This window comes from Caenorhabditis briggsae (assembly GCF_000004555.2).
Source record: "Caenorhabditis briggsae complete genome, chrII, whole genome shotgun sequence".
Classification (NCBI taxonomy): Eukaryota; Metazoa; Nematoda; class Chromadorea; order Rhabditida; family Rhabditidae; genus Caenorhabditis; species Caenorhabditis briggsae.
Genome location: NC_013486.2, coordinates 16,160,279 through 16,183,795, shown reverse-complemented (window position 1 = coordinate 16,183,795; position 23,517 = coordinate 16,160,279). Strand labels below are relative to the sequence as shown.

General features: G+C 38.8%; 3 protein-coding genes across 3 annotated transcripts in view; 2 read left to right on the top strand and 1 right to left on the bottom strand.

Annotated features, from left to right (window-relative positions):
• Window positions 1-635: 635 nt before the first annotated feature.
• CBG07084 lies at window positions 636-11,439 on the bottom strand (the record flags this gene model as incomplete). The annotated part of the gene is made up of 11 exons (XM_045243200.1): window positions 636-726; window positions 775-906; window positions 1,070-1,306; window positions 1,356-2,128; window positions 2,157-2,551; window positions 2,603-3,068; window positions 3,117-3,310; window positions 7,382-7,516; window positions 7,705-7,839; window positions 8,304-8,471; window positions 11,286-11,439. The coding sequence occupies 11 exons, from the start codon at window positions 11,437-11,439 to the stop codon at window positions 636-638; spliced, it is 2,880 nt and encodes a 959-aa protein (XP_045093395.1).
• CBG07085 lies at window positions 6,189-7,120 on the top strand (the record flags this gene model as incomplete). Its single annotated transcript, XM_002632171.1, has 2 exons — window positions 6,189-6,418; window positions 6,469-7,120. The coding sequence occupies 2 exons, from the start codon at window positions 6,189-6,191 to the stop codon at window positions 7,118-7,120; spliced, it is 882 nt and encodes a 293-aa protein (XP_002632217.1).
• A 4,978-nt stretch (window positions 11,440-16,417) lies between the features above and the next one.
• Cbr-nhl-3 overlaps window positions 16,418-23,517 on the top strand; it is a gene marked incomplete at both ends in the record, with an annotated part of 12,106 nt that continues 5,006 nt past the window's right edge. Inside the window, 9 exons of the mRNA XM_002632172.2 lie at window positions 16,418-16,525; window positions 17,599-17,682; window positions 17,729-17,845; window positions 17,921-18,033; window positions 18,875-19,064; window positions 19,352-19,483; window positions 20,288-20,556; window positions 20,626-20,817; window positions 21,417-21,651. Coding sequence (XP_002632218.2) covers window positions 16,418-16,525; window positions 17,599-17,682; window positions 17,729-17,845; window positions 17,921-18,033; window positions 18,875-19,064; window positions 19,352-19,483; window positions 20,288-20,556; window positions 20,626-20,817; window positions 21,417-21,651 — 1,440 coding nt within the window. The remainder of the gene's footprint in view (window positions 16,526-17,598; window positions 17,683-17,728; window positions 17,846-17,920; window positions 18,034-18,874; window positions 19,065-19,351; window positions 19,484-20,287; window positions 20,557-20,625; window positions 20,818-21,416; window positions 21,652-23,517) is intronic.

The following is a 23,517-nucleotide window of genomic DNA, read 5'->3' as shown; positions in this document are numbered from 1 at the left end:
TTTTTTTTTTGAGAGCTTAAAGGTACAGAAGACTGGAAAAATTCCCCTCGAGGAGTGGAACTTGTGGACCCAATGCTGGAGGCGCCAGCCGTGCTACGGTGGCGTAAGCTGAGACAACCGAACTGAAAGCTGTACACCTCCACATCAGAAGGCATACTGTAACCTCAAAAAGGAGAGCACAGCAAATCACGTGAAATTGAAAGGCCCATAGCTCTGGCACTGGCGGCCAGCAACAACCCTAATGGAAGTGAAGCCTTATTTCGGTATGCCGTTTGGTATATGACCATGTAAAAAAACCGCGCGGAAAGCACATCTTGCAATTTAGGCTCCGCCCCAGACTCCGCCCATTTTCCAAGTTCTTACCACTTCTCCGTTTCCTCCCAGTTGGCGTGCTCACCCAAAAAGCTCCCGGAAATTTTTGGCCCATGCCTACTGTAGAATTTCTTGAGAGTCCTGAAAACAAGAAGATCAAGAACAATTCATTTTACACGACAAGTTCAATAAATTAGAGAAAAGTGAAATCACACAGACAATATGGCTAATACACACATAGGGAGGAGAAGAAGTGATGGGGCAGAAAAAATCTGGAAATTTAAGTAAAAATGAAAGCACCAGAAGTTCTATTCTGAAATTTTCTATAGAGCCGTCGAGATAACCGAGGAGACACCATGAACCAAAAGTGTTGGTGGGAAAGCGTCGGTCAGGTTTCGGACCATTTCGAGGTATCTGGAATATCAAAAAGTTCAATTTAGACGGCTCAGAATGATGGCTTACTTCTCTCCGTCATCCTCCGCACTGTTTGGTGGAACTGGAAGATTCAGAAGGGTGATGGCTGCTTCTTCAGAATATCTCTTCACCATGTCGTTGAATGCGCTGATGTATGCAGGTGGAAGGTCAACAGATGGGCTGAAAGTATCAAAGTTACAAAGATCTAATATTTCAGGCTTCATTTCAACCCAGACCAGGGATGTTCAGAACGGAGTTCAGATATCCGAAAATTTCGGAAATTCTGAAGATGCCACAATTCCGAAAAGATCCAGACTTCTGTCTCTAGAGATGTCCAACTCACATGGTAGTATTGCCACTTGCTCCGTTTGTTGGTTGATAGTGACATACAACATGATCCCAAGGAACCACTGATGACTCTCCTTCGATTCTCAATGTCTGAAGCATGTTCTTCAGTTGTCTCTCCCGTCTATGCATATCCTGAAGAGAATTGACACAGATGAACACACGAAGCTTGGTGTAGGATCGCCAGCGCGAAGACATTGAAAGGATACAAGCCAATTGTAGAAGGAAGAGAGAGCTGGAAATTGGGGATTTATACAGACGCTAGGATATAAAGTTCCTCTTACCTATTATCCCATCCAAGCCCTGTCTCCTGTGGCTTCTGCAAGTCCACCGGCCACACATCAATATATCTCTTCTGTCCATTCCATCCTCTTGACAACGCCTCCTTATCTAATTTTGAAAAGTGTCGAGCGACACACAAGTTCTTCGTCATATGCAACACATCCTTCAAGACATTCACATAATCCACTGGTGCCAGTCTCTCCAAATTTCCATTCAACTCTTTTGGCATATAGTCTCCGGCAGTAAAATATTCCACTACAGCAGCTCTGTCAATTTTCGAGAATCGGAGATCCTTGAGAAGCTGAGACTCTTGAAGCGTCGCTTGACTAGGTGCCAACTCATGGAATCCAATGACTACAGTATTTGGCTTCATAGCTCCTAGACCAGAGAGTCTCATAAGTTGCTGGATTCCGTGTCGAATGTTGTTTGACATTGTTAGCTCTACAAATGCCTTTAGTTTTAGGTAATCGATAAGGGATAGCCAGTAAGGGAAGACTTGTTGAAGAGGGTCGACCACTGCAGATGAATCCATATCTCCTTTCCGAACATGGCCTACTACATAGAGTCCGGACTTCTTGAGATCGTTCACAAAGTCCAGTAAGGAGCAAGCGGATGCTGGTCGGGAAACAAGAAGGAGGATTTGGGGACGCCAGTACTTCACATGCTCTTTTCTGACATCCAATAAAAGTAGGTACTTCCTAACTTGATGGTAGATCAGCGCCTGGGAAATTGATCCCGAAGAAACACTTGGCGCCTGAAAGTTGGTATTAATTAGCTCTGATTTAATTAGCCATTTAGTTTACCTGATAATGGAGAACCATAATCAATGTCATTAGTACTACAACACCCAACGCACTCATAGACGCATCCACCACTAACATCATAGTTCCAGTAGCGATAACTCCGAGGGCGCACGTTTGCCAAGAAAAGTATTTGAATGTGGGTCTGAAGTTTGGAGCGCTAGTGAGCTCCAATGCCAACGTAGCAACATTTACACCCATATAACTCAACAGGAAGAAGATCGAGGTGAGCTTGGCGATTTTGTTCATAGCTCCAACTAGGAAGACAAGAACGACACAGATCCAGGTGATGACCACAGATACCACTGGGTTACGGTCGCCGATTTCGATTTTGGCTGGTCGGAGGAGGCAACCGAAGAGTTTGTCATGGGAGAGACGGTTTAGGACTCGGGAGGATCCTGTATAGGATAGATTTTAGACTCTTTGATTCCCAGATTCTGAAAACTCACCAATCAGATTACTCATAGACGAAAACAGTGTCGTTGAGAAGATTCCAATCAAAATGAAAATTCTATGGAAGTTGGTATCCATCATGACCGTATAATCATTCTGGAGCAAATATCTACTTGAAGTGGCAGCCATCAAGAATGCAGTAGCGATATAGGCGAACAGCGTTGTAAACACTGCTTGCACAGTTCCGCGTGGAATGGATACTGATGGGCGGGCCAATTCTCCAGACATATTGGCTCCAGCCATCAAACCAGTGACTCCAGAAAAGATGATAGCAAACATCAGAGCAAAGTCGGTGGGTTTTTCAGTGGTATAATCCATGGTGTAATTTGGGAACATGTTCTCTCCAAGTGTGTGGAAGCTCCATCCAGTGTAATTAGCCGTCAGGTTCTGGGTAAAGTCTTCTACAGTTCCCTGTGATGGATCCGAGGCGTTTACCAACACTCGATATGCTGGAGTATTGACCTAAAAACTCTTCTTCTTTAATAGTTCAGTTTTAGATTATAAGCTTACCTTGGGAATAGCCACTGCCATTGGTCCGTTGAAAACAACCGACAAAATCCATGTGAAATAACAAATCGAGATGAGCATAAAAGTGATAAGAGCGGTCTTGGCGAAAAGTGCAGATCCGAGAAGGGAGAGGACGAGAAGTACCAGTGAGACAAGCACGCAGTAAAGGAATCGCCACGTTGGGGAATCGGGGAATTCTGGAAAATAATTTTCTTTTTTTTTCAGATCTCATCTATAGTGATTCCTCAGTTCCTAGATTCCTCAGTTCCTAGATAGGGAATTCCAAATTTCCTTTTTCTTTTGCTTTTCCATATATGTTGTCATGTCTAAGCCTTTAAACTCTGTGGCCTAGAAAACTCAACTTGCAAAAGTTAGGCAATCATTCTTATAATACCGTAAACATTAAATTAGAACGTCACCTGATTCGTCAAATTCGAGCCCATGTATCTCATTTTCTGGAGATATCAAAAAGTGATTAACTAATGAAATGTTGCTGATATCATGATAAACTTTTTATTACTTGACAACTTTTCGATATCTTTCAAAGAAAGTGAGATATATAGGTTCAGACAAGGACGTTCGGGTGGCGTTCTATTATAGTGTTTACGGTAAATGTGGTGTCTCTTTTCTTCTTTTCTTCTCTGTATGTCATTCCGTTTCCCCAGACCTAATTTTTTGGATTTCTAGGTCATGACCTCATTTTTTGGATTTCGAGGTCATGACCTAATTTTTGGATTTTCTAGGTCGTGACCTAATTTTTTGAATTTCTAGGTCATGACCTAATTTTTGGATTTACTAGGTCATGACCTAATGTTTTGGATTTTCTGGGTCATGGCCTAATTATTGGATTTTCTAGGTCATGACCTGATTTTTGGATTTTCTAGCCATGACCTAATTTTGGATTTTCTGGGTCATGACCTGATTTTTGGATTTTCTAGGTCATTTTCTAGCGAAAAATTCGGGGGGTACAATGATTCGGGGGTACAAGGGGGTACAACTGATTTAGGGGTACGAAATTGGTGATTCGGGGGCATACTTGTAACGGGCCGGGCCGAGCCGGGCTTTTTCCCGAATTCCGGAGGCCCGGCCCGGCCCGGCGGGTCTGTCATTCCACAAGTTTTTAAAATTTTAAAAAACACATAAGGGGGGACCCTTATGTGATTTTTATCGATCAAAAAAATTTTTTCGAGTTTTTTTATATATTTTTTGATCAAACAGACAAACAATCCAAAAACACAAAAATAATGGAGAAAATTGTATTGAGAGCTCAAAATTTGGCTCAAAATGACAAATTTTTTGCTACCGGGCCTTCCGGGCCGGGCCCGGGCCTTGAAAATTTCCTCAGGCCCGGCCCGGAATTTTACAAGTATGTTCGGGGGTACAAAATTCGTGGGTACAAAAATTCGTGGGTACAAAAATTCGTGGGTACAACGATTCGGGGGTACAAGCTATTAATGATTCTGGGTTACAACCCATTTCATTTTTGGATACAACGCTTGTGATTCGGGGGTACAATTTTTTTTTTGAGGGAGTTTCTGAATTCCTGAATTTCAGAGCTTGAAAATCTCTTAGAATTTCAGAACTTTGGAATTCCAGTATTTCGGAATCTGAAAATTTACTTCAAAATAAGAGTGTCCATAAAAAATGATTTTTTTCACCAAAAATTTCGAAAAAATGACTGAAATTTCCAAAAAAAAAATTCAAATTTCGAGAACCCGGGCCGGGCCTGGCCAAGGAGTCACGGGCCCTGGCAGGGCCCTGATTTTGCAAGTATGTTTTACAGTTCTCCATTGTATGATTTCAGGGAATTTCGAGACTTAAAAATTAAAAAAAAAATTTCCTGCATTTCAGCCGATGCCCAACATTTTCTACAATTTTTTTTTCATGAAGAGTGAAAAATATGATAAAAAATCAGAGAGAACAATGTGACAATGAGAAGTGAAAAACTTTTGTCGTAATTTTTGGAAATTCAGAAATTGCGAAATACTGAGATTCTGACGTTCTGAAACTTTGAGATTTTGAAGTTCTGAAATTCGGAAATTCTCAGATTCTCAGATTCTGAAGATCCGAAATTTTCAAATTCCGGAATACTGGAATTCCAAAGTTCTGAAATTCTAAGAATTCTGAGATTTTCAAGCTCTGAAATTCAGGAATTCAGAAACTCCCTCAACAAAAATTGTACCCCCGAATCACAAGCGTTGTACCCCTAAATGAAATGGGTTGTACCCCAGAATCATTGATATTTTGTACCCCCGAATCGTTGTACCCCAGAATTTTTGTACCCACGAATTTTGTACCCCCGAATCACCAATTTTGTACCCCTAAATCAGTTGTACCCCCTTGTACCCCCGAATCATTGTACCCCCGAATCACCAATTTTGTACCCCTAAATCAGTTGTACCCCCTTGTACCACCGAATCATTGTACCCCCCCCCCCGAATTTTTTGCCTGATTTTCTAGGTCATCAGGTTTCTAAACTCCTTAAGAATTTAGTTAGTTTTGCTCGATTTCTAGACTTTTATTCTTGTTTGTTTCTTTTTAACCCGGTTTGCATAGCAAAAAATCGTTATTGTGACATATCTTGTCGATCTCGCGCCGTAGGCGCACCAGTCAGCTGTTTGAAGCGCCAGAGGCCTGCTCGATACCACCACCATTCCTATTTCCCCATTTTTCAATTCTACAGTGGACAGATAGCAGAGTAATAGTGTGCACAATCAAGAGATCGCACAACACAAAAAATGGACCTCTCGCACACAGCGCAAGTGTTCGGTTGCTGTCTTCCTCTTGCCTAACAACGCCCTCACTCTCTACTATGGCACCCCTACGACCCTCTTGCTATTCAGAGACAGAGAGAAGAGAAGAGGCGAAGAGAGCAGAATCGACCCGCTGTGTGTTTGTGCGGCTGGCTGTCTCTTCCAACCCATCTCGTCCGTATTCCGCGGTCATTATTGATCGGACAATATGTGTTGGTGCCTATATCATTATGCAATTTTCGAATAATTTTTTGCCGTTTCTATGAAACCCTTTTTTTATCAAATTCAAATACTTCATAGTTTACTAATTTTCAGGCAGTAAATGGATGTGAAGCGGGTTCCTAAAGTTGGTCGTCCAGCTAAGGGATACATCAAATCGAAAATTCCAATAGCTGCAGAATTGCCAGATACCTCGCTGGTTGGACCATCCTCTCTTCACTGTGCTAAGCTTGAAGAGGAATCAATTTCAAAGAATCCGGTTAAAAAGAAGCCAGAAGTAAATACAGAAGATCGTTTTGAAGGTCTTATGGCGATGGCGTATGCAGTTGATATGTAAGAGATTGAAAAATCGGAATTCCTATTGAAACCCTTCCGATTTTCAGCCTTGAAAAAGAAGAGGAAAATGAAGAGGTGCTCAGAAAGCGGAGACAAGAGGATGCCGCCAAAAAACGAGAACTTCGAGCGTCGGAAAGCAAAGCCGAGAGAAGAAAACGTCTTGCGAAGAACAAAGCCAATGGTCGAAAGCGGCGAGCATTGGAATCTGAAGAAGAGCGAAGAAAGCGACTCGACCGAGATGCTGAACGTAAGCGTGCTCAACGATGCAACGAGACAGAAGAAGAGGGGCTTATTCGTCGGGAAAAATCGATTGGACATCGAAGAAAATACCTTGCAAATCAGTCACTAGACAAGGCGAATGCTAGAAGAGCCCGCGAAGCTGAAAGACGTCGAAATGCATTGGCTAACGAGACCAAGGAGCAGGCTGATATTCGTCGGGAGAAGAATGCGATCCGAAGAAGGGAAGCGTTGAAAAGAGAGACTTCGGAGCAAGCAGCAATCCGACGAGAGAAGGATGCCGTGAGGCGGCGGAACTATTTGAAAACTGCAACCGATGAAGAGAAGGAGGCTATGCGAGCCAGAGATGCCAAAAGGAAGAAGAAGGCTCGTCGAGAAGCAGAAGACGATTCTGATGATTACGAGCCGCCAGCAGTTTTTCAGAGCCGGCTCATGGCTCGTCGCACATCATCCCGGAAATAATTTCTTGTTTTTTTTTCACACGTTGGTATATCTTGTCCGTTGAAGTAATGATGCTCACCGTAGTTTTCAATTTTCTGTTGCTTACTGTTTGTTTTTAAAAAAAAATTCGGTAGGATAATAAACTGATGAATTCGTTAGCTATTTTTTTGCTGGTTATGTTAAAATGGCCTAGGAAAAGTGCCGGATAAATATCTGATCATTCCTAGGCCATAAAACTTGGTGGCCTAGAAAACTGAACTTGCAAAAAGTTAGGCCACTTACGTCCATTTCCAATATTATTCATGAGCGCTTCCGTGAATCCAGAAATGTACAAAGCGCATGAGAAAACATTGGCGACAAAGAACAACACTCCAATGGCTCCTCCAAACTCAGGACCCAAAGATCGGGAGATCATGTCTGGAAATTGGTTTTGGATTTTGAAGTTACGAGTTTTTGAGCTTATTAATGTAAACCCTGTAATAGACGGGCCCTACCTGACTGTCAAATTTGAGCTATTATTTGGTTGAAAGCTAGGGCGCCCTTCTATCACAGGTATTACGGTAAATGTATTACAATTCATGAGAAAAACTTTTTTCAAAACTGACAATAAACACCTCCACCCTCAACAGCTCCATTCGATGAAATTGCGCATAGTGAGAGTACGGTAAGCATAACTATAGCATAGGCCATTGCTAATTGAAGTATTGTCATGAGGAATCCTAGTTGACCAACCACGAATCCTGAAAATAAGATATTTAGTTTGTAATGCAAACTTTGTACTTAATTATCTCCGTTTTCAGAAAAGAAACCAGAAACTTTTAACTGCCGTATTTGCTGTGATCGGAGCCCACCACATACTTTAAGCTTTGATATCTCGGTTCCCATGAGAGATATCAAAACTGTGTAAACTGATCAAATGTTGGTGATATTATGATAAATAATTTATTTGTTGACACATTTTTGATATCTTTTTTAGGAACCGAGATAAATTGTCTCAAAGTTGAAAGTGTCCTTCTATTAACGGTTTCACGTTTAACTTAATGTCAAGTTTGAGCTTTGATATCTCGGTTCCCATGAGAGATATCAAAACTGTGTAAACTAATAAAATGTTGGCGATATTATGATTTAAAAAATGGTTTAAATGAGACCGATTATTTTAAATGAAAATCGTCAAAGTGAAAATTTAAAAAATCAAAGAACTCACCCATTCTCATAAACAATAATATACTGAACATGCTCAATGCAACCGGCGCAAACACTCCGGATATAGTTGACAAGCCTCCAGGTCGTGACGTGGCGAATTCCATGCTCGGTGAGCCAACAGCTCCATCGCCAGCCGTGCTGCCACGTGGCGTTGATTGTGATTCTTCATCTGGAAAGAGGTTGAAATTCAAATATTATATTTTAGAATTTCCGATTTTTGACATTCTCCAATTTCAGAATTTAAATTTTTTTATTTATTATTATTTTTTTTTTTTTGGAACTCCCGAACTTTAGAATTTCAGAAATTAAAAAGTTTTAGAAGATTCTCGAAACTTTTCAAGAACTTTTTAAAATTTAAAAATTTCTCCAGACCTCCAGAATTTTCAAAAACTTACTAGGCGGACTTTCATGTACAAAATTAGGGTTATCAATAAAAGGACCATCCGGTATGGGAACCCTCAGATCCATGGAACTTGTACTTGGGCCGAATGGTGGTGGCTCGTTTTGTGTAGTGCTCATTATGGAGCTAGAGAGAAATGATATATTTTAAGAGAGACACAGACGACGAAAGAATAAAAGTTGGAAATTATTGAAAAATTGACAGTTTGGTGTCAATGTGCAATGCTGTGATGATAAAAAGTGTAAACATTTGGAGAAAATGGGACAGAGAATATTGAAAAGGAAGGAGAGATAAGAGGAAATGGAGAGAATTAGAGAATCAGAGAATATTTGAAACTGATATCAAGAAGAGTTGGAAGTATGAGTGTTTGATCGGGGTTGGTGAGTCAGATATTTCATGTATGTATAGAAAGTTGGAAAAAAGTTAGTTCCACTGTTCTAGAGGAACTTGATACAATCTTATAATAGTTTTTAAAAACTGATTTTTGAAATAATATTTTAAAGTATATAGATTTCAAAAACTTCAGAAAAATATATATTTGATCAGAAAATTGCAAATTTCCGAAAAGATAAATAGGTCAAAACATGTAGGATCTATTTTGAAGATTCTGGAAATTAATTTTAAAACTTGAAATATTTAAAATTTACACCGAAAAATGCTAATTCGATTTTTAGCGGGTTGAAAAAAATGTCCCGATTTGAAATACCTTTTAAGGATTCTAGAAATTAATCTTTAAAAAATTGGAATGTTGAAAATTTTAGGTATACCGTAAAACATGTATTAGAAGGACCCCTCTAATAGAAAGGCCCTCCGAGAAAGGCTAGGAAAAATAGAAGGACCCCCTATAATAGAAGGGCCCCCTGTAATAGAAGGGTCCTCTGTGAAAAAGGACCCCCTTCAAAATGTGATTTGAAATCAGAAAATTTTACTTTTTTAGTGAAAAATATTCCGGGAACTCCACAATTCATTAGAAATTCGTTGAAACTCCATTTTCCGATGAAATTCTTTCTAAATTTAGGTGAAATTGGCAGATTTTCAAGAATTTTGAACGAAACTTCGTCGAATTTTTCGATGCAAAACCTCGGAAAATAGAAAGGCCCCCTCTAATTGAAGGGCCTCTGTAATAGAAGGGCCCTCCGGAGGTACCTTGGAACAATGCCGGCCCTTCTAATACAGGTTTTCCGGTAAATATTTTCAAACAATGTTTAGAAAGCTGAAAATCGTTGGTCAGATTTGAAAATCTTCAAAAAGAACCTCAAAATTTAAAAAAAAACAGATTTCAAGAATGACAAAAAATATATTTCACAGCTGGAAAAAATGGTCAAAAGTGATTTCCTACTCTCCAGACAAAATCATACAATTATTGTTCTCCGCCAAGCCGGAACACAACATTTTTCTTGCGAAATATGTGACGATTTCAGCATTCGACGACAACAAATTTGTGGCAAATAGAAATGAGAAAAAGATAATGAAATGCTCCAAAAGACCCAAAATGGAAAAAGGATATTCATCTTCCCACAGAGAGAATGTCAAGAGAGGGACGGAATAGATCAGAAAGAGAGAGAGAGAGACACACAAATAAGGGAGAATGGAACATAGCGAAAGAAAGAAGGCCTCTTGGAGCTCAATGAGCCGACGAGCACACACATGGGAGTGTGGCTGCTCCGCCTGCGTCTCGTCCTGAGTCATTGAAAAATTAGAGAGTGTGTTAGAGATGAAGAGATTTAGAGAGGAGAGAGGGAAACGGAAGCCTTGTGACAGATGCGAAATAGAGAGAATAATTATGGATGAAAAAGGAGAAGGCAACCAGGTAGAAAGAGGCAAGTTGTGGAACGGCAGAAAGCAGCATCGAGAGGTCAATTATGTACATATAAAGTCATGTAAGATTTTTTCTAACTTTTAACTTTGAGCCAATTTATCTTGGTCCCTTTTGTCCGTTGACCACTGCTTGGTATCTTGCGTGGGAGCCAAGAAAAACTAGCTCAAACTTGACAGTGTGCGGGCCCTTCTATTACAGGTTTCACGGTATATGTGGTTTCTTTTCCTCAAAAACACTTGCTCGAAAAAAACCGGTGTTGGATTCAAATTTTTCAGAAACTTACAGAATCAGATTTACACAATTTTGAGCCTTCAAACGAGTGAAAAGGCTTTTTATGATTTCTATAAAATTTAAAACTACGTTTTGGTGATTTTGTACAGACCGTACTAAAAAAGACGCACCAGGTAGGTTTATTAGAAGTTGAGTTTTTCTTTAACAAATTTTGATTCCAGAACAGGGACAAACCGTCCATTTTCAGCTTAATTATCTCGCTTACTGTAAAAGATGTCAAAACGTTGTCAACTGATAAAATGTTCATCATAACATCACCATCATTTTATTAGTTGACACATTTTTGATATATTTCACAGGAACCGAGATAATTGAGCTCAAAGTTGACGCTTTGGATAGGCTTCTATTAGAGGAAGTACGGTATTTTCTCATTTTCAAAATAATTTTTCAAGGATTCCATATGTTTCGAAAGTCCCATATTGGAAGATTCAAATTTTTAAACCATAAATTTTTTTAAAAATATAAACACTCACCAATCAACGGAACTGCTCCCTTCTTCGGACTCTTCCCATTGGACGCCGGTGGTCCGTCCACTGGACCACCTCCACCATCAAACATCTCATTCACGATTCCTCCATACGAGGTGACACTGGGTCCCCCGAATATGGTACCCCCGTCGTTTGACATCTTCTGGAAATACGTAAAATTTAGTGAAATTCGCCTTTGGCTCAATTATCAATGCTCCGGAAAAATATTGGTCCACTAAAAAAAGATAATTCAGGTTAAGGTATATACCGAATTGGTCTTTTGAAAATTAAAATGGCATCATTTTCTATTTCAAAAAGTCTAGAAACAGGGAGAATAACAAAATTCAAAAACTAGAATCGCCTTGGAATATGTTCAAAAATAGAAGTTGGAGGACACCTCTGATAAATTGTCTCCATAGTAGAGGATGGAATAGAAACATCGTTATAAATCAAAGAATATGACTCATTTCCAGTGTTCTGAATGTATACAAAAGCTGCGAACGATAATGTTTGGAACCTTTGGAGCAAAGGGGAAATGAAAGAATCAATGAATGGGGTACGGACGGGCAGGAGAAAAATATAAACAGAAGAGGTTGGTCCTGGACCGGAAAGAACAAAGTAGGGAAAAGTTGAAAACAAAAAAAAACTTTGGGACATAGAAGCTAGGAAAAGAATAAATTCAAGAGCTGGAAAAGTTTTGAAAAATCTAGATTTTGAAATTGAAAAAAAACTATTAAATCTGTAATAGAAGGGCCTCATACTTGTTAACTTTGAGCCTATTTCTCTCGGCTCCCGTCTAATATATCAAAAAGTTGGCAACTGATAAATTGTTCATCATAATATTCTAAACATTTCTTCAGTTGACATAGTTTTGATATCTCTTATAGCAGCCAAGATACATAAACTCAAACTTGACAGTGTGGAAAGGGGGGGGGGGACTTCTATTACAAGTTTCACGTCGGATTAAAAACTGTAAAAAAAGGAACAAATCCTCAAAAAAAAGTCGGTAGGTGTGTCACAATGAGAGTGTGTAAGTGTGTACAGGTCAGTGAGAGAAGACAAAAAAAACGGATGGATCACCGAGACAAGATACTGTACACTTTTGAGAGACTCCGAGAGAGAGAAAAAGACCATTTGGCCTTCTGTCCAGTGTGGGAAGACACGGCGGGGAAGAGTTCCCGAGGGGATACAATGGGTGTGAGGAGGAGAGTGAGAGGGAGGAAAATTAGGGGAAACAGAGAAAATAATATAAACAATGAGAGGTGATTGATTAGGGTAATCCTATGGAAAAAATAGGGATACAGATGGCAGATTCCACGTGGCGTATACCTAAAACGCTCTAATAGAACGTCACCAGATTCGTCAAATTTGAGCTCATGTATCTCATTTTCTGTGAAACAAATAACATTTTGCTGATATTATGATGAACTTTTTACTAATTGACTACATTTTGATATCTTTTAAAAGGAGTGAGATATATAGGCTCAAAGTAAACGGTCCGGGTGGCGTTCTATTAGAGTGTTTACGGTATAAGGGTCCCCGAACCATCAACTATGAGCTCATATATCTCGATTCCTGCGAAATATTTGAAAACATTGCCAACTGATAAATTGTTAATCATAGTATCACCAATGTTTTATCAGTTGCCAAAATTTTGATATCTTTCAAAGGAACCGAGCTCTAAGTTGACGGTTTCTAAAAGAAGAACTTCTAAAATAGTTATGTGAGTTCATCTATTTTTTAATCATTTTTATACTCATATTTTTGTTGGAACCTTTTTGTTGCTTCTAAACGAATTAACCAAAAAAATTAACCCATACAAAATTGTTACCATAAAACCCCCAAGTTTCTCTGGGGTCCCTTATCACGAGAACCAAAATTGACTTATACCGTAAATTAGAAAAAATAAGTATCTAGCGGCTTCAAAACTTTCTTCTTTCTGATCGATTCAATGTCTGAATGGGGATCATTTCTTTCCTATTTCTCCATGAATTTTTAAACAGATCAAGTTTCTTTTTGTTCCTCTCACTTCCTACGAATACATACGCGTTTTTGTATCAGAGATGAAGAGGAGAAAGGATAATGATGCCATTCGGGAAAAATGCAATTAATGAATGTTTGATTTTTTAATTTTTCGAAAGGAAGGGCATTGATAGGGGCTCAGATATACAGTGCTCCACTAAATGATAGGTTCACCCTCAGAAATTCTCGAAAATCGAGAATTTCGAAATTTTCCAAAACGGTGTTAGTTTCTTGTTCACATTTGGTCCGTTTCGAACACTGTACAGTATCTGACTCTCTACTTTGACATTGATTGTTTAAATTCCAAAAAGAATACAAAAATTGAATAATTGAAAAATTGTGCAAAATCTTTGAAAAATAGGTAGTTCCTCTAATAGACGCCCACTCAAACCGTTAACTTTGAGCTCAATTATCTCGCTTCCTTTGAAATATGTCAAAAATCTGTCAATTGATAAAATATAGCTGAGATTATGATAAAAGTTTTATCAGTTATCAAATTTTAGATATCCTATAAAGGAACCGAAATAATTGAACTCAAAGTGGTGAGCTTTTTTGAGAGCAAAGGCGGCTTGGCTTCAGGATTTTTAACAGCTAAAAAACGCGTAATTTTTCTAGATAAGACCCAAATAGATAACAAACATTTGACACCTATAAATCTATGTACTTTACTCCATGTACCAGGCGGTGATGCTCTGAACTTTATTTCGCACCTGCTCGACCATCTGGTGTCCTCAATAGACGACCTCGACATTCTTCACATTTTCTACAAAAAAAAACCAAATTCCAATATAAAATTGTACGCTTCCCTCGCAGGTGTCATATACAGCTGTTATTCTGTACTAGTCCGCTTTTAAACCCCGCCCCCTTATAATAACGGAAAAGAGAGCGAAAAAAGAAGAGGTGTTCAGTTTTGTTTCTCTATTCGGCTGGAAAGTGTGTTGCCAGGAATAATTTGTTGAATGACTAATCGATTGTGTGTTGGTTTCCATATTTGTTATGTGCTAATCTATAGGTTTTTCTGAATAATCTAGTCGATAAGATATACGAAAATATATGTTTCAGTTGATTTTCGGCCATTTTCAGAAGCCTAGATCTCGGATGTCAAGTTTCCGATCAGTTAGAAAATTTTGGATAGTGTAAAACAGAACTAGATTGAAAACTTTGCATTCACAAAATTTTTTGAAAATTCCTAGTTTTTCAGCTATTTCGCATTTCTGAAAGACTCTTACTTTAGGTCCGTATTTGTGATGAAAACGTGAAAAAAGGCGTCTTTCAGAAGCCGGCGAATGGCTGAAAAACAATCTAGGTCATTTTTCACCTTCCAAAATTTTCAAAGTGATCGGAACCTTGACAGGCAAGCTCCCGACTCCTGAAATTGATCATAATGTTCGTGTTTCAACTGAAAAAACACGGTACTGTATAACAGGCTAGCCTTTTTAAGTTGAATTACCTTTTGCTTCCCATCGCGAGCTGAACCATAGCTTTCCACGTCTTCAAATTTCACCACTCCGCAGCTTCACCTTTCTCTGCCCGTCTTCATCTTCCGTTATCTCTCCCTTTCTATCACCCAACACCATTCCCTCCTTGTTACGTACACATACACCAATACTTCTTCTTATCCCCCTCTCTCTCTCTCTCTCTCTCTCTCTCTCTCTCTCTCTCTTTTCTCCGTCCGCGCTCCGATGAGAGAGAAGAAATGAGTATTGATCTAAGAGATAGAGAGAGTCGGAGAGACACAGAGTGCCAAAGAAAAACAGAGACAAGAAGGAGGACATTTTGAAATGGGACTGGACCCTTTTTCTTGCTGTGGACTGGGTGACCTTCTTTTTTGAAATAACCTAGCTAGTCTATTTTAAAATTTACCGTTTGAGAGGTTTTTGGGGTTTTTTCCTTGTTCTCAAATCTCTGAATTTTCTAATTTTATTTGTTAATAAATCAGTTACTAGGGGGAGGTCTAGAATGATAAGAACAACTGATAAGATGGAAAATTCCAATATTTTCGAGCCAGCATGATGTAAACCTCTAATAGAAGGGTCTCATACTTGTTAACTTTGAGCCAATTTATCTCGGTCCCTGTGAAAGATATCCAAAAATTGTCAACTGATAAATTAATTATCATAATGTTAAAAATATTTTGTTAGTTGCAACATTTTTGTTATCTCCTATAGGAGTCGAGATGATTGAACTCAAACTTGACAGAGTGGACTTGACAGTGTGGAACTTGACAGTTCTATGACAGGGTTTTACAGTGTTAAAGTTTTCCAGTTAGGTTCTCAAGATTTTTTAAAATTTTCGTTTGATTTGGAAGTTCGGTCCTCCTGTTCTTTTTCAATAATCACGAGATTTGTCAAACAATTGGTTATTAGCAAAATAATTTATATTCAAACTTTTATACAAAACTCCAATCATGGCTTTCTAGACCCCTTGATGAAGTTCTAGGTTACAGTCATTATTTTAGAAAAAAAGGCATTTTTCTGAATTCACGCAAAACCATAAAAATTAAAAAAAAATCTAATAAAAATGGATAGCTAGAACAGTTCTCCTAACTTTTTCTATGAATTCACATTATCCAAAAATTTGCATCTCCGATCCTTCCAAAGCGAAAAAAAAAACCAGTTCTCGTAGATTTGTCCTCCTTCTCCCTTTCCTCTCTTCCACCACCACCAGCAGCAGCATTTTGTCCGCCGTCCGTCCGTTTAGTCAGCTGTTTTACGTACATGCTTGCCCCCTTTTTGAATTGGAAGACAGATAGAGAGGGAGAGAGAAATAGAGAAATAGAGATGCGAGTGAGTATGTAATCAGAAGAGATTGTCCAGACACGTCAGAGACAACAAATCGTCCTTCCGATTTTCTTCAGAGGAAAGACCACCCATGTGACACTAAAATAACTGTACTTTTCTTAGTTTCTTTTGAGGCATTGGATGAAAAATTTTTGGGACTTTAGATACCGTAAAGCCTGTTTTAGAAGGGCTCTTTTGAGTTAATTTTTCTCGGTTCCTGCCAAAGATATAAGGACCCTTCTATTTCAGATCTTACGCTAATTTTGAACTGTTTACCTTAAAAGCTCTTCATCTCTTTATTGCTTCTCAAATTTCCAAGAACTATATTTTCAGGTAATGACCACCACCACCTCTACATCCCTGGTAGAAACAGTGAACATCAATGTGGACGACTTTTCAGAGACATTCCTAACATGCTCAACGTGTCTCTATACTTATGACGGGGTGAGTTTTTTTTGTTGTTGTTGTAAAAGTATGGAATATTGAATTCCAACCTTTGGGTTTTCAAATGTCTCTAGAAGCAATTCATATTAAAAACCCCAAAAAAATTGCCTGGACCATTATGGCGTTAGAAACTACGCCGTATTTCATCTAATAGAAACCCACCAAAGCGGTCAACTTTAAACCTATATATCTCGGTTACTGTAATATGTATCATAAATTTGTCAACTAATAAAATATAGACGGTATTATGATAGACAATTTATTAGTGGACAACTTTTTGATATCTTTGACAGGAACTGAGCTAATTGAGTCCAAAGTTGGCGGTTTGAGGGGGAGGGGGGGGTCTACTAGATGGAACACGATGGACCGATTTTCTTCGGCTTATCATTTTTGATCGATTTAATTCTTTTCAAATAAATTCTTGACAATTTTCTAGTGGCTTAATAGCTGTTCTAGTATTTTTTGGTTTGAATCACCACAAAATACCTCTAATAGAAGGGCTCTAGCTTTTAATTTTGAGCCCATTGCTCCTATAGACCCCCTCCGAAACCTCCAATTTTGAGCTCAGTTACCTCGATTCTTGTTGATGATATTAAAAGAGGGTCAACTGACAAAATATTTCCAATATTATGATGAACTATTTTTTAGTTGACAACGTTTTGTATCTTTGACAGAAACCGAGAAAAAGAGGGCCCTCCGAATTACGACCAGAAATTCAAACATCCCAATGGGACAAGGTACCTCCCCGCTTGATTTCTCGTATTTCACATATCAAAAATTGACACTTTTGCCTTCTTCCTCTTCTTGCTGCACTCCATGTATACATAAATACTAGATGCTCTCTCCGTCTTTTGCTAGACCCTACTGGACGAGGTGCGGTGTGCAATAGTGCTCATATATATATATACTCCTTTTCCTACACGTGACCAACGTGTCTGGGCTCTCTCGTTCTGACATACTATTTCTTTGAATTTTGAGACACTAGTAGTCAGTTTCTGTCTGTGTACTTTTACGCTGATTCAACAAACTTTTTAGTCCTGCAGGTTGAGCTTCAAAATTTTCAAAAATTCCAGAACACCCGAAAACCAAAACTCCTTCCGTGCTCTCACTCGGTTTGTTTGTACTGCGTGACCCAGTTAGCTGAATTAGCTCCAGAGGTATTTAAAATGTTTGTTTTTGAAATCTGAAAATAAAAATTTTCAGACAATTCCACCAACGATCCGATGTCCCCTATGCCGTGAGATCTGTGCTATTCCACACGGTGGAGTCATCGCTTTTCCAGCCGCTTTTTTTATCAATCAGTTGTTAGATGTGATGCAGGTAATTAAAATTTTTTGAGTTCGCGCCTAATCACAATTTCCAAATTCTTAAAAATTCCAAAAAATCAAATTTCAGAGACAACGAAAAGATGTGGTCCCATCGTGCTCCAACCATCCATCCGATCAACTTTTGTATTGCGAAACGTGTGATTTGGTGTTCTGTGAGCACTGTCAGTCATCTGTAATAAAGTGAGTTCCTAGGACATCAAAAGTTAAAACATGGAGATTTACTTAATAGAAGGTCACCCACACTGCCAACTTTGAGCTCAATTATGTCAATTCCTAAGCAAGACATCAAAAATTTGTCAACTGTAAAACCTTTATGATAATGTGATAAATATTTTATCAGTTGACAACTTTTTGGTATCTTTCAAAAGAACCGAGATAACTTGACTCAAAGTTGAAGGTTAGGGGTTCTTCTATTACAGGTTTTACGGAATGTTAAAAAAAGGTCAATTGAAAAAAGAGCAATTTCAACCTAGACAAAAAATTGGAATTTAGGCCACGACCTAAAAATTGAAATCTAGGTCATAACCTAAAAACTAGTATCTAGATATTAAAATCTAGGTTATGACCTATAAATTGAAATCTATTTCATGTCCTAAAAATCAAAATCCAGGTCATAACCTAACAAATCTAGGTCATGCGCTAAAAATTGAAATCTAGGTCGTGACCTTGAAATTGAAATCTAGGTCATGACCTGAAAATTGAAATCTAGGTCATGACCTAAAAATTAAAATCTAGGTCATGACCTTAAAAATCCAGGTCATAGCCTAACAAATCTAGGTATTGCGCTAAAAATTGAAATCTAGGGCATGAGCTAAAAATCAAAGTCTAGGTCATAATCTAAAAACTAGTATTTAGATCATGACCTAAAAATGAAATCGAGGTTATGACCTATAAATTGAAATCTATGTCATGACCTAAAAAACAAAATCTAGGTCATGACCTAAAAAATTGGGGTCATGACCTAAAAATGGAAATCTAGGCCATTTAATGGTTTCTAGGTCAACACTTATGTTTTTTCCAGTAAAAAGTGCGACGAGCATACTGTAGTCCCTCTATCCATTGCCATCAAACGAATGTCCGAAATTGTGGTCTATCGAGCAAAAGGACGTCTTCGAGCACTAGACGACGCCCACGTGGCAGTGAACAAGGAAATTGTGCATTTGGACGGGAATGTGGATAAGATTGTGGAGCAGATCAATGCAGCTATACAGGTGAGATACTGTAGAAATAGAATCTCTCAAAAATCCTCTTTTGGCTTTTTTTTTCCAATTTCCTCTTCCCCCCCCCCTATCTCAAAAACAAAAAAGTGTGTTGTTTTTGTATCCTTCCATTCCTTCCCCCTATTTTTTTCTTGTTCTTTTCGTCGACGACACTAAAATTCGTTTTTTAACTGTTTACTCTTTTTCTCTAGACCCTCCAAATTTCACACTTTCTCATGGTCTCCCTATTCTATTATTTCCTCTCGCTGCTGCGCCTTTAAAACGATTAAAGTTTTCAGGAAGTATCGAATTTGGTCGAGAATCGACGACGTGTACTCATTGAGACTGTCCGTGTACGGAGAGATGAGAAACGGAAGGTGTTGAAAGATCAATTGGAAGTGATTCAGGACGAGAAGAAGAAATTGCAAAAGGTGGGTGTTTCTAGGCCGGGGGATTCTAGGTCATAAATGTATCATTGCTTAGGCTGAACATCATAATGATAAGCTGACATGACCAAAAATCAAATGGTCAGATGGGATTTTACTAAGCCACCACCCATATTTTCCAGAAATAGGAGCCCAACCAAACCGTCAATTTCAAGCGCAATTCTTGATTCCTGTAAAAGATATCATAAAGTAGTCAACTGACAAAATGTTTATCATAATATCACCAACATTTTATCAGTTTACAGATTTTTAATATCTCTTACGGAATTTAAGATAATTGAGCTCAAAGTGCACGTATAGGATGGACTTCTGTTAGAGCAGGAACCCTTTCATTCTAGTTGTATCTCAAAAACTAGCAGACTTATCGTTAAATTATTAACAAGAGAAATAATTCTCATAAAATTTTAAATTAGGAGAAAATGAAAAACCAAATTAATACAAAAAATTCTAAGCTAATTGTAAGTTCATATTCCAAAAGAGGGGACATTTACCGTATTTTCTCTAATAGAAATTATCAATTTTGAGATCAATTATCTCGATTCCTGTGAAAGATATGGTAATTTTGTTAACTAAAGAAATATTTTTGATATTATGATAAACAATTTTGTAGTTGACAATTTTTTGTCATCTCTCACAGGAATCGAGATAACTGAGCTCAAAGTTTCCGGTTTGGATGGGCTTCTATTAGAGCAACTACAGTACCTCGCCTAGCAAGAACTTCAAGCGTTCGAAGATCCTAGAATCTCAAACATTAGAAGGTCCTTAACTTTGGAATCCCAACTTTTCCAGGATCTCGAATCCTGCAAAATGGACATTCGCTCGATGGCTCGACAACTGAAAGACGGAGCGGCTGACGATAATTGGCAACGAAGAATCATAGAACCCCGAGAAAATGCGTTTTTGAGAATCAATACAAACTCCGAACAAATGTTAATTGATGTGGAAAAGAATTTGAATGAGTTTGGAAAGTTGTATGCGTCCAACACATTCCCAGGAACATCTACAATTGAAGCGCCAAGCCACATGGGAGTCCACGTGGAGAATATGTGTACCTTGATGTGAGTTCTGGTTCGGAACCTGTGGTTCAGAGGTTCTGGGATAAGATTTAAAATATTTGCATTGTTCAGAACTCGCGACGTGGACGGAATCGCACGAAAAACGGGTGGAGATCCGGTGGAAGTCGATTTGGAGCTAGTTGCTCTGGATGCTCATCTATCCACCAATCGGCTAGCAGATGCATCCAAGAAACGAGCAGAGGAAGAAGTCAAGAATATCAGAGTGACAGATGATAATGATGGGACTTATCAATTGGGTTTCAAGTGAGTTGGGTTTTTTTCTGGCTACTGCAGACTGTAAGCACTCCTCCTAACTTTTAGTCAATTTATCTTAGTTGCTATGAAAGATATCAAAAATTTATCAACTGATAAAATGTTTATCATATTACGATAGACATTTTGTCAATTGATACATTTTTGATATCTTTCTTAGAAACAGAGATATATGGGCAGAAAGTTGACAGTATGCAAGGCATAAGGTCACAGTTGGTTGTGTGTTTGGGGAGTCATTCTAATTTCAAATTTGAGCCAATTTATTATGGTTCTTTTGAAAGATATCAAAAAGTTGTCAACGAATAAAATGTTGTCGAGATTATGATAAATCAAGCCATTAACTTTGGCCCAATTCATCTCATTTCCTGTGACAGATATCAAAAAGTTGTCAACTGATAAAATGTTTATCATAATATCAGTAATATTTTATCAGTTGACCGCTTTTTAATATCTTTTACAGGAACGGAGAAAAATTGGCTCGAAGTTAGAAGGTCCTTTCTGGTTGTACGGTAGGCTAATTTTCGCTAGCGACCTAAAAACGCTACCATGTATTAGGCAAATTTTGAAGCAGTCAAAACCCATTCTTCCAGACTAACCCATCCCGGTGACTATCAAATCTCAGTGAAAATCTTTGGCCGCCCAGTTGCCAATAGTCCCCTCCAGATTCGAATCGACAATTGGCACTGCTATGATTGGCAGATGCCAGTCACATTTTTGTATCCAACGAAGTGTTGGTGGGATGAGCCGAGCAAGCGGATGTTTGTTCTAGATTCTGGGAACAAGAGAGTTAGGGTGCTGAAGGAGGACGGAGATGTGATAACGGATGTCAGGAATGAGGAGTTTCAGGTTAGTATCTTCAGGCACAATTATCTCGGTTCCTGGGCACGATTCTGGATTCCAATACCAGTAATACGAAGCTTTTTTTCTCTTTGCTCTCGGACCCATTCCGCAAGTTTAGTATCAAAATCTTTATCATTCACTTTACGCCCTGCGCCATCAAGCCGTTTTTTCTTTTTTCCATTTTCAGCGATTGTTGCTATTATTTTTTCTTTCTGAGCTCTCCATTGTTGCACATTTTGTCTTGAAACTCCAAATTTCTTAGCTGCTTCCGTGTTATTTTTTGATTCTGCCCATTTCACCACCGTAAGCTTGTAATCCAAGGGGTGGGCTCCACGCTTTCTCTTTCTAGAGTTTCCACCAACTTTTTCAACGTCTTCCACGTCTTCCACGTTTTCCACGTCTTCCACGTTTTCCACGTCTTCCACGTCTTCCACGTTTTCCACGTCTTCCACGTCTTCTACGTTTTCCACGTCTTCGAGGACTTCTTCAGAACTCATTGCTCGTGTTGCTCGCTTCAATAAATGGAAAATATTGTTAAAAAAACAAAGAAAAATAAAAATAAATCAGAAATTAAGTAGGTAGTTTAAAAAAAAAGAAATTCGAAAAACAACTGTGCAATTGTTCGTCACGGTGTCCCAGACTAAAAATTGCACAGTACTCCCGGCGGAGCCGCAATTCTGCTGGAGATGCAATTGTATTACGGGGGCAATTCAATTAAAGGCTGCAAGTCTATTTTTCAAGTGCCCTCAAGGGGTGCAAGTCTATTAGAGGGGCAATTCAAATAGAGGCGCAATATCAATACAGATTTTACGGTATTTTAGTTTTTAGGCAATTTTTGGAATTTTTGAGTTTCTGTGTAAAAAAACAGCTCGAAATTGATAGAATTTATCANAAAAAAACAAAAAAATAGACCAGAAAACATTCACGATAATACATGTNTCCTTTAAATGCGCCTTTGAGGATTTCGCTACAGTACCGAAGCTCCGCCGACTCTTGAATTTTCGGCATCGAAATTCGATCAGAGCAATGCCGTAATTAGCTTAATCATCATCCGAGCGCAATTACATGAATAAAGCGAATTCGCTCCATTGCTAAAAACTTACCCATGCTTGGGCATTGGTGTCCCAGGTGGTGACACATTCAACTTCCTCAACATCCTTCCAGCCGAATCATACAGAAGCAACTCATCTGTCGTCCCCACGATGACGTCATCATCCATCCCGACGGCTACACACTTCACTTCGGCTCCCTTCGTTTCGCGAACTGGAAAACTTAGCACTGGCTTGAATTTGCCATCAAAGATAAAGATTTTGGTCATGTCGGCAATCACAAATCGGCCACGTGAGTCGACAGCGACATCGGTCGGTTGGCAGAATTCTGAGAATTGCACAGACTCCAGAATCTCGCCACGTGTATTGATCTTGGTGAGCATTTTACGCTTCCAGGAGAGCACTACGAGTTCCTCGTTACCCAAATAAACCATGCCGACGGTTTTAGCCTGAAAAACGAGGTTTTTTTTCGGGCCCATAACTTTGACTCGATTTTTCTCGGTTCCTGTAAAAGATATGAAAAAGTTGTCAACTGATAAAACGTGCATGATTTTATAATTACCAATTTATTAGTTGTCAACTTTTTCATATCTTTTACAGGAACCGAGAAAAATCGAGTCAAAGTTATGGGCCCGAAAAAAAACCTCGTTTTTCAGGCTAAAACCGTCGGCATGGTTTATTTGGGTAACGAGGAACTCGTAGTGCTCTCCTGGAAGCGTAAAATGCTCACCAAGATCAATACACGTGGCGAGATTCTGGAGTCTGTGCAGAATTCCACCACAGTGGCGATGATATCAGATCT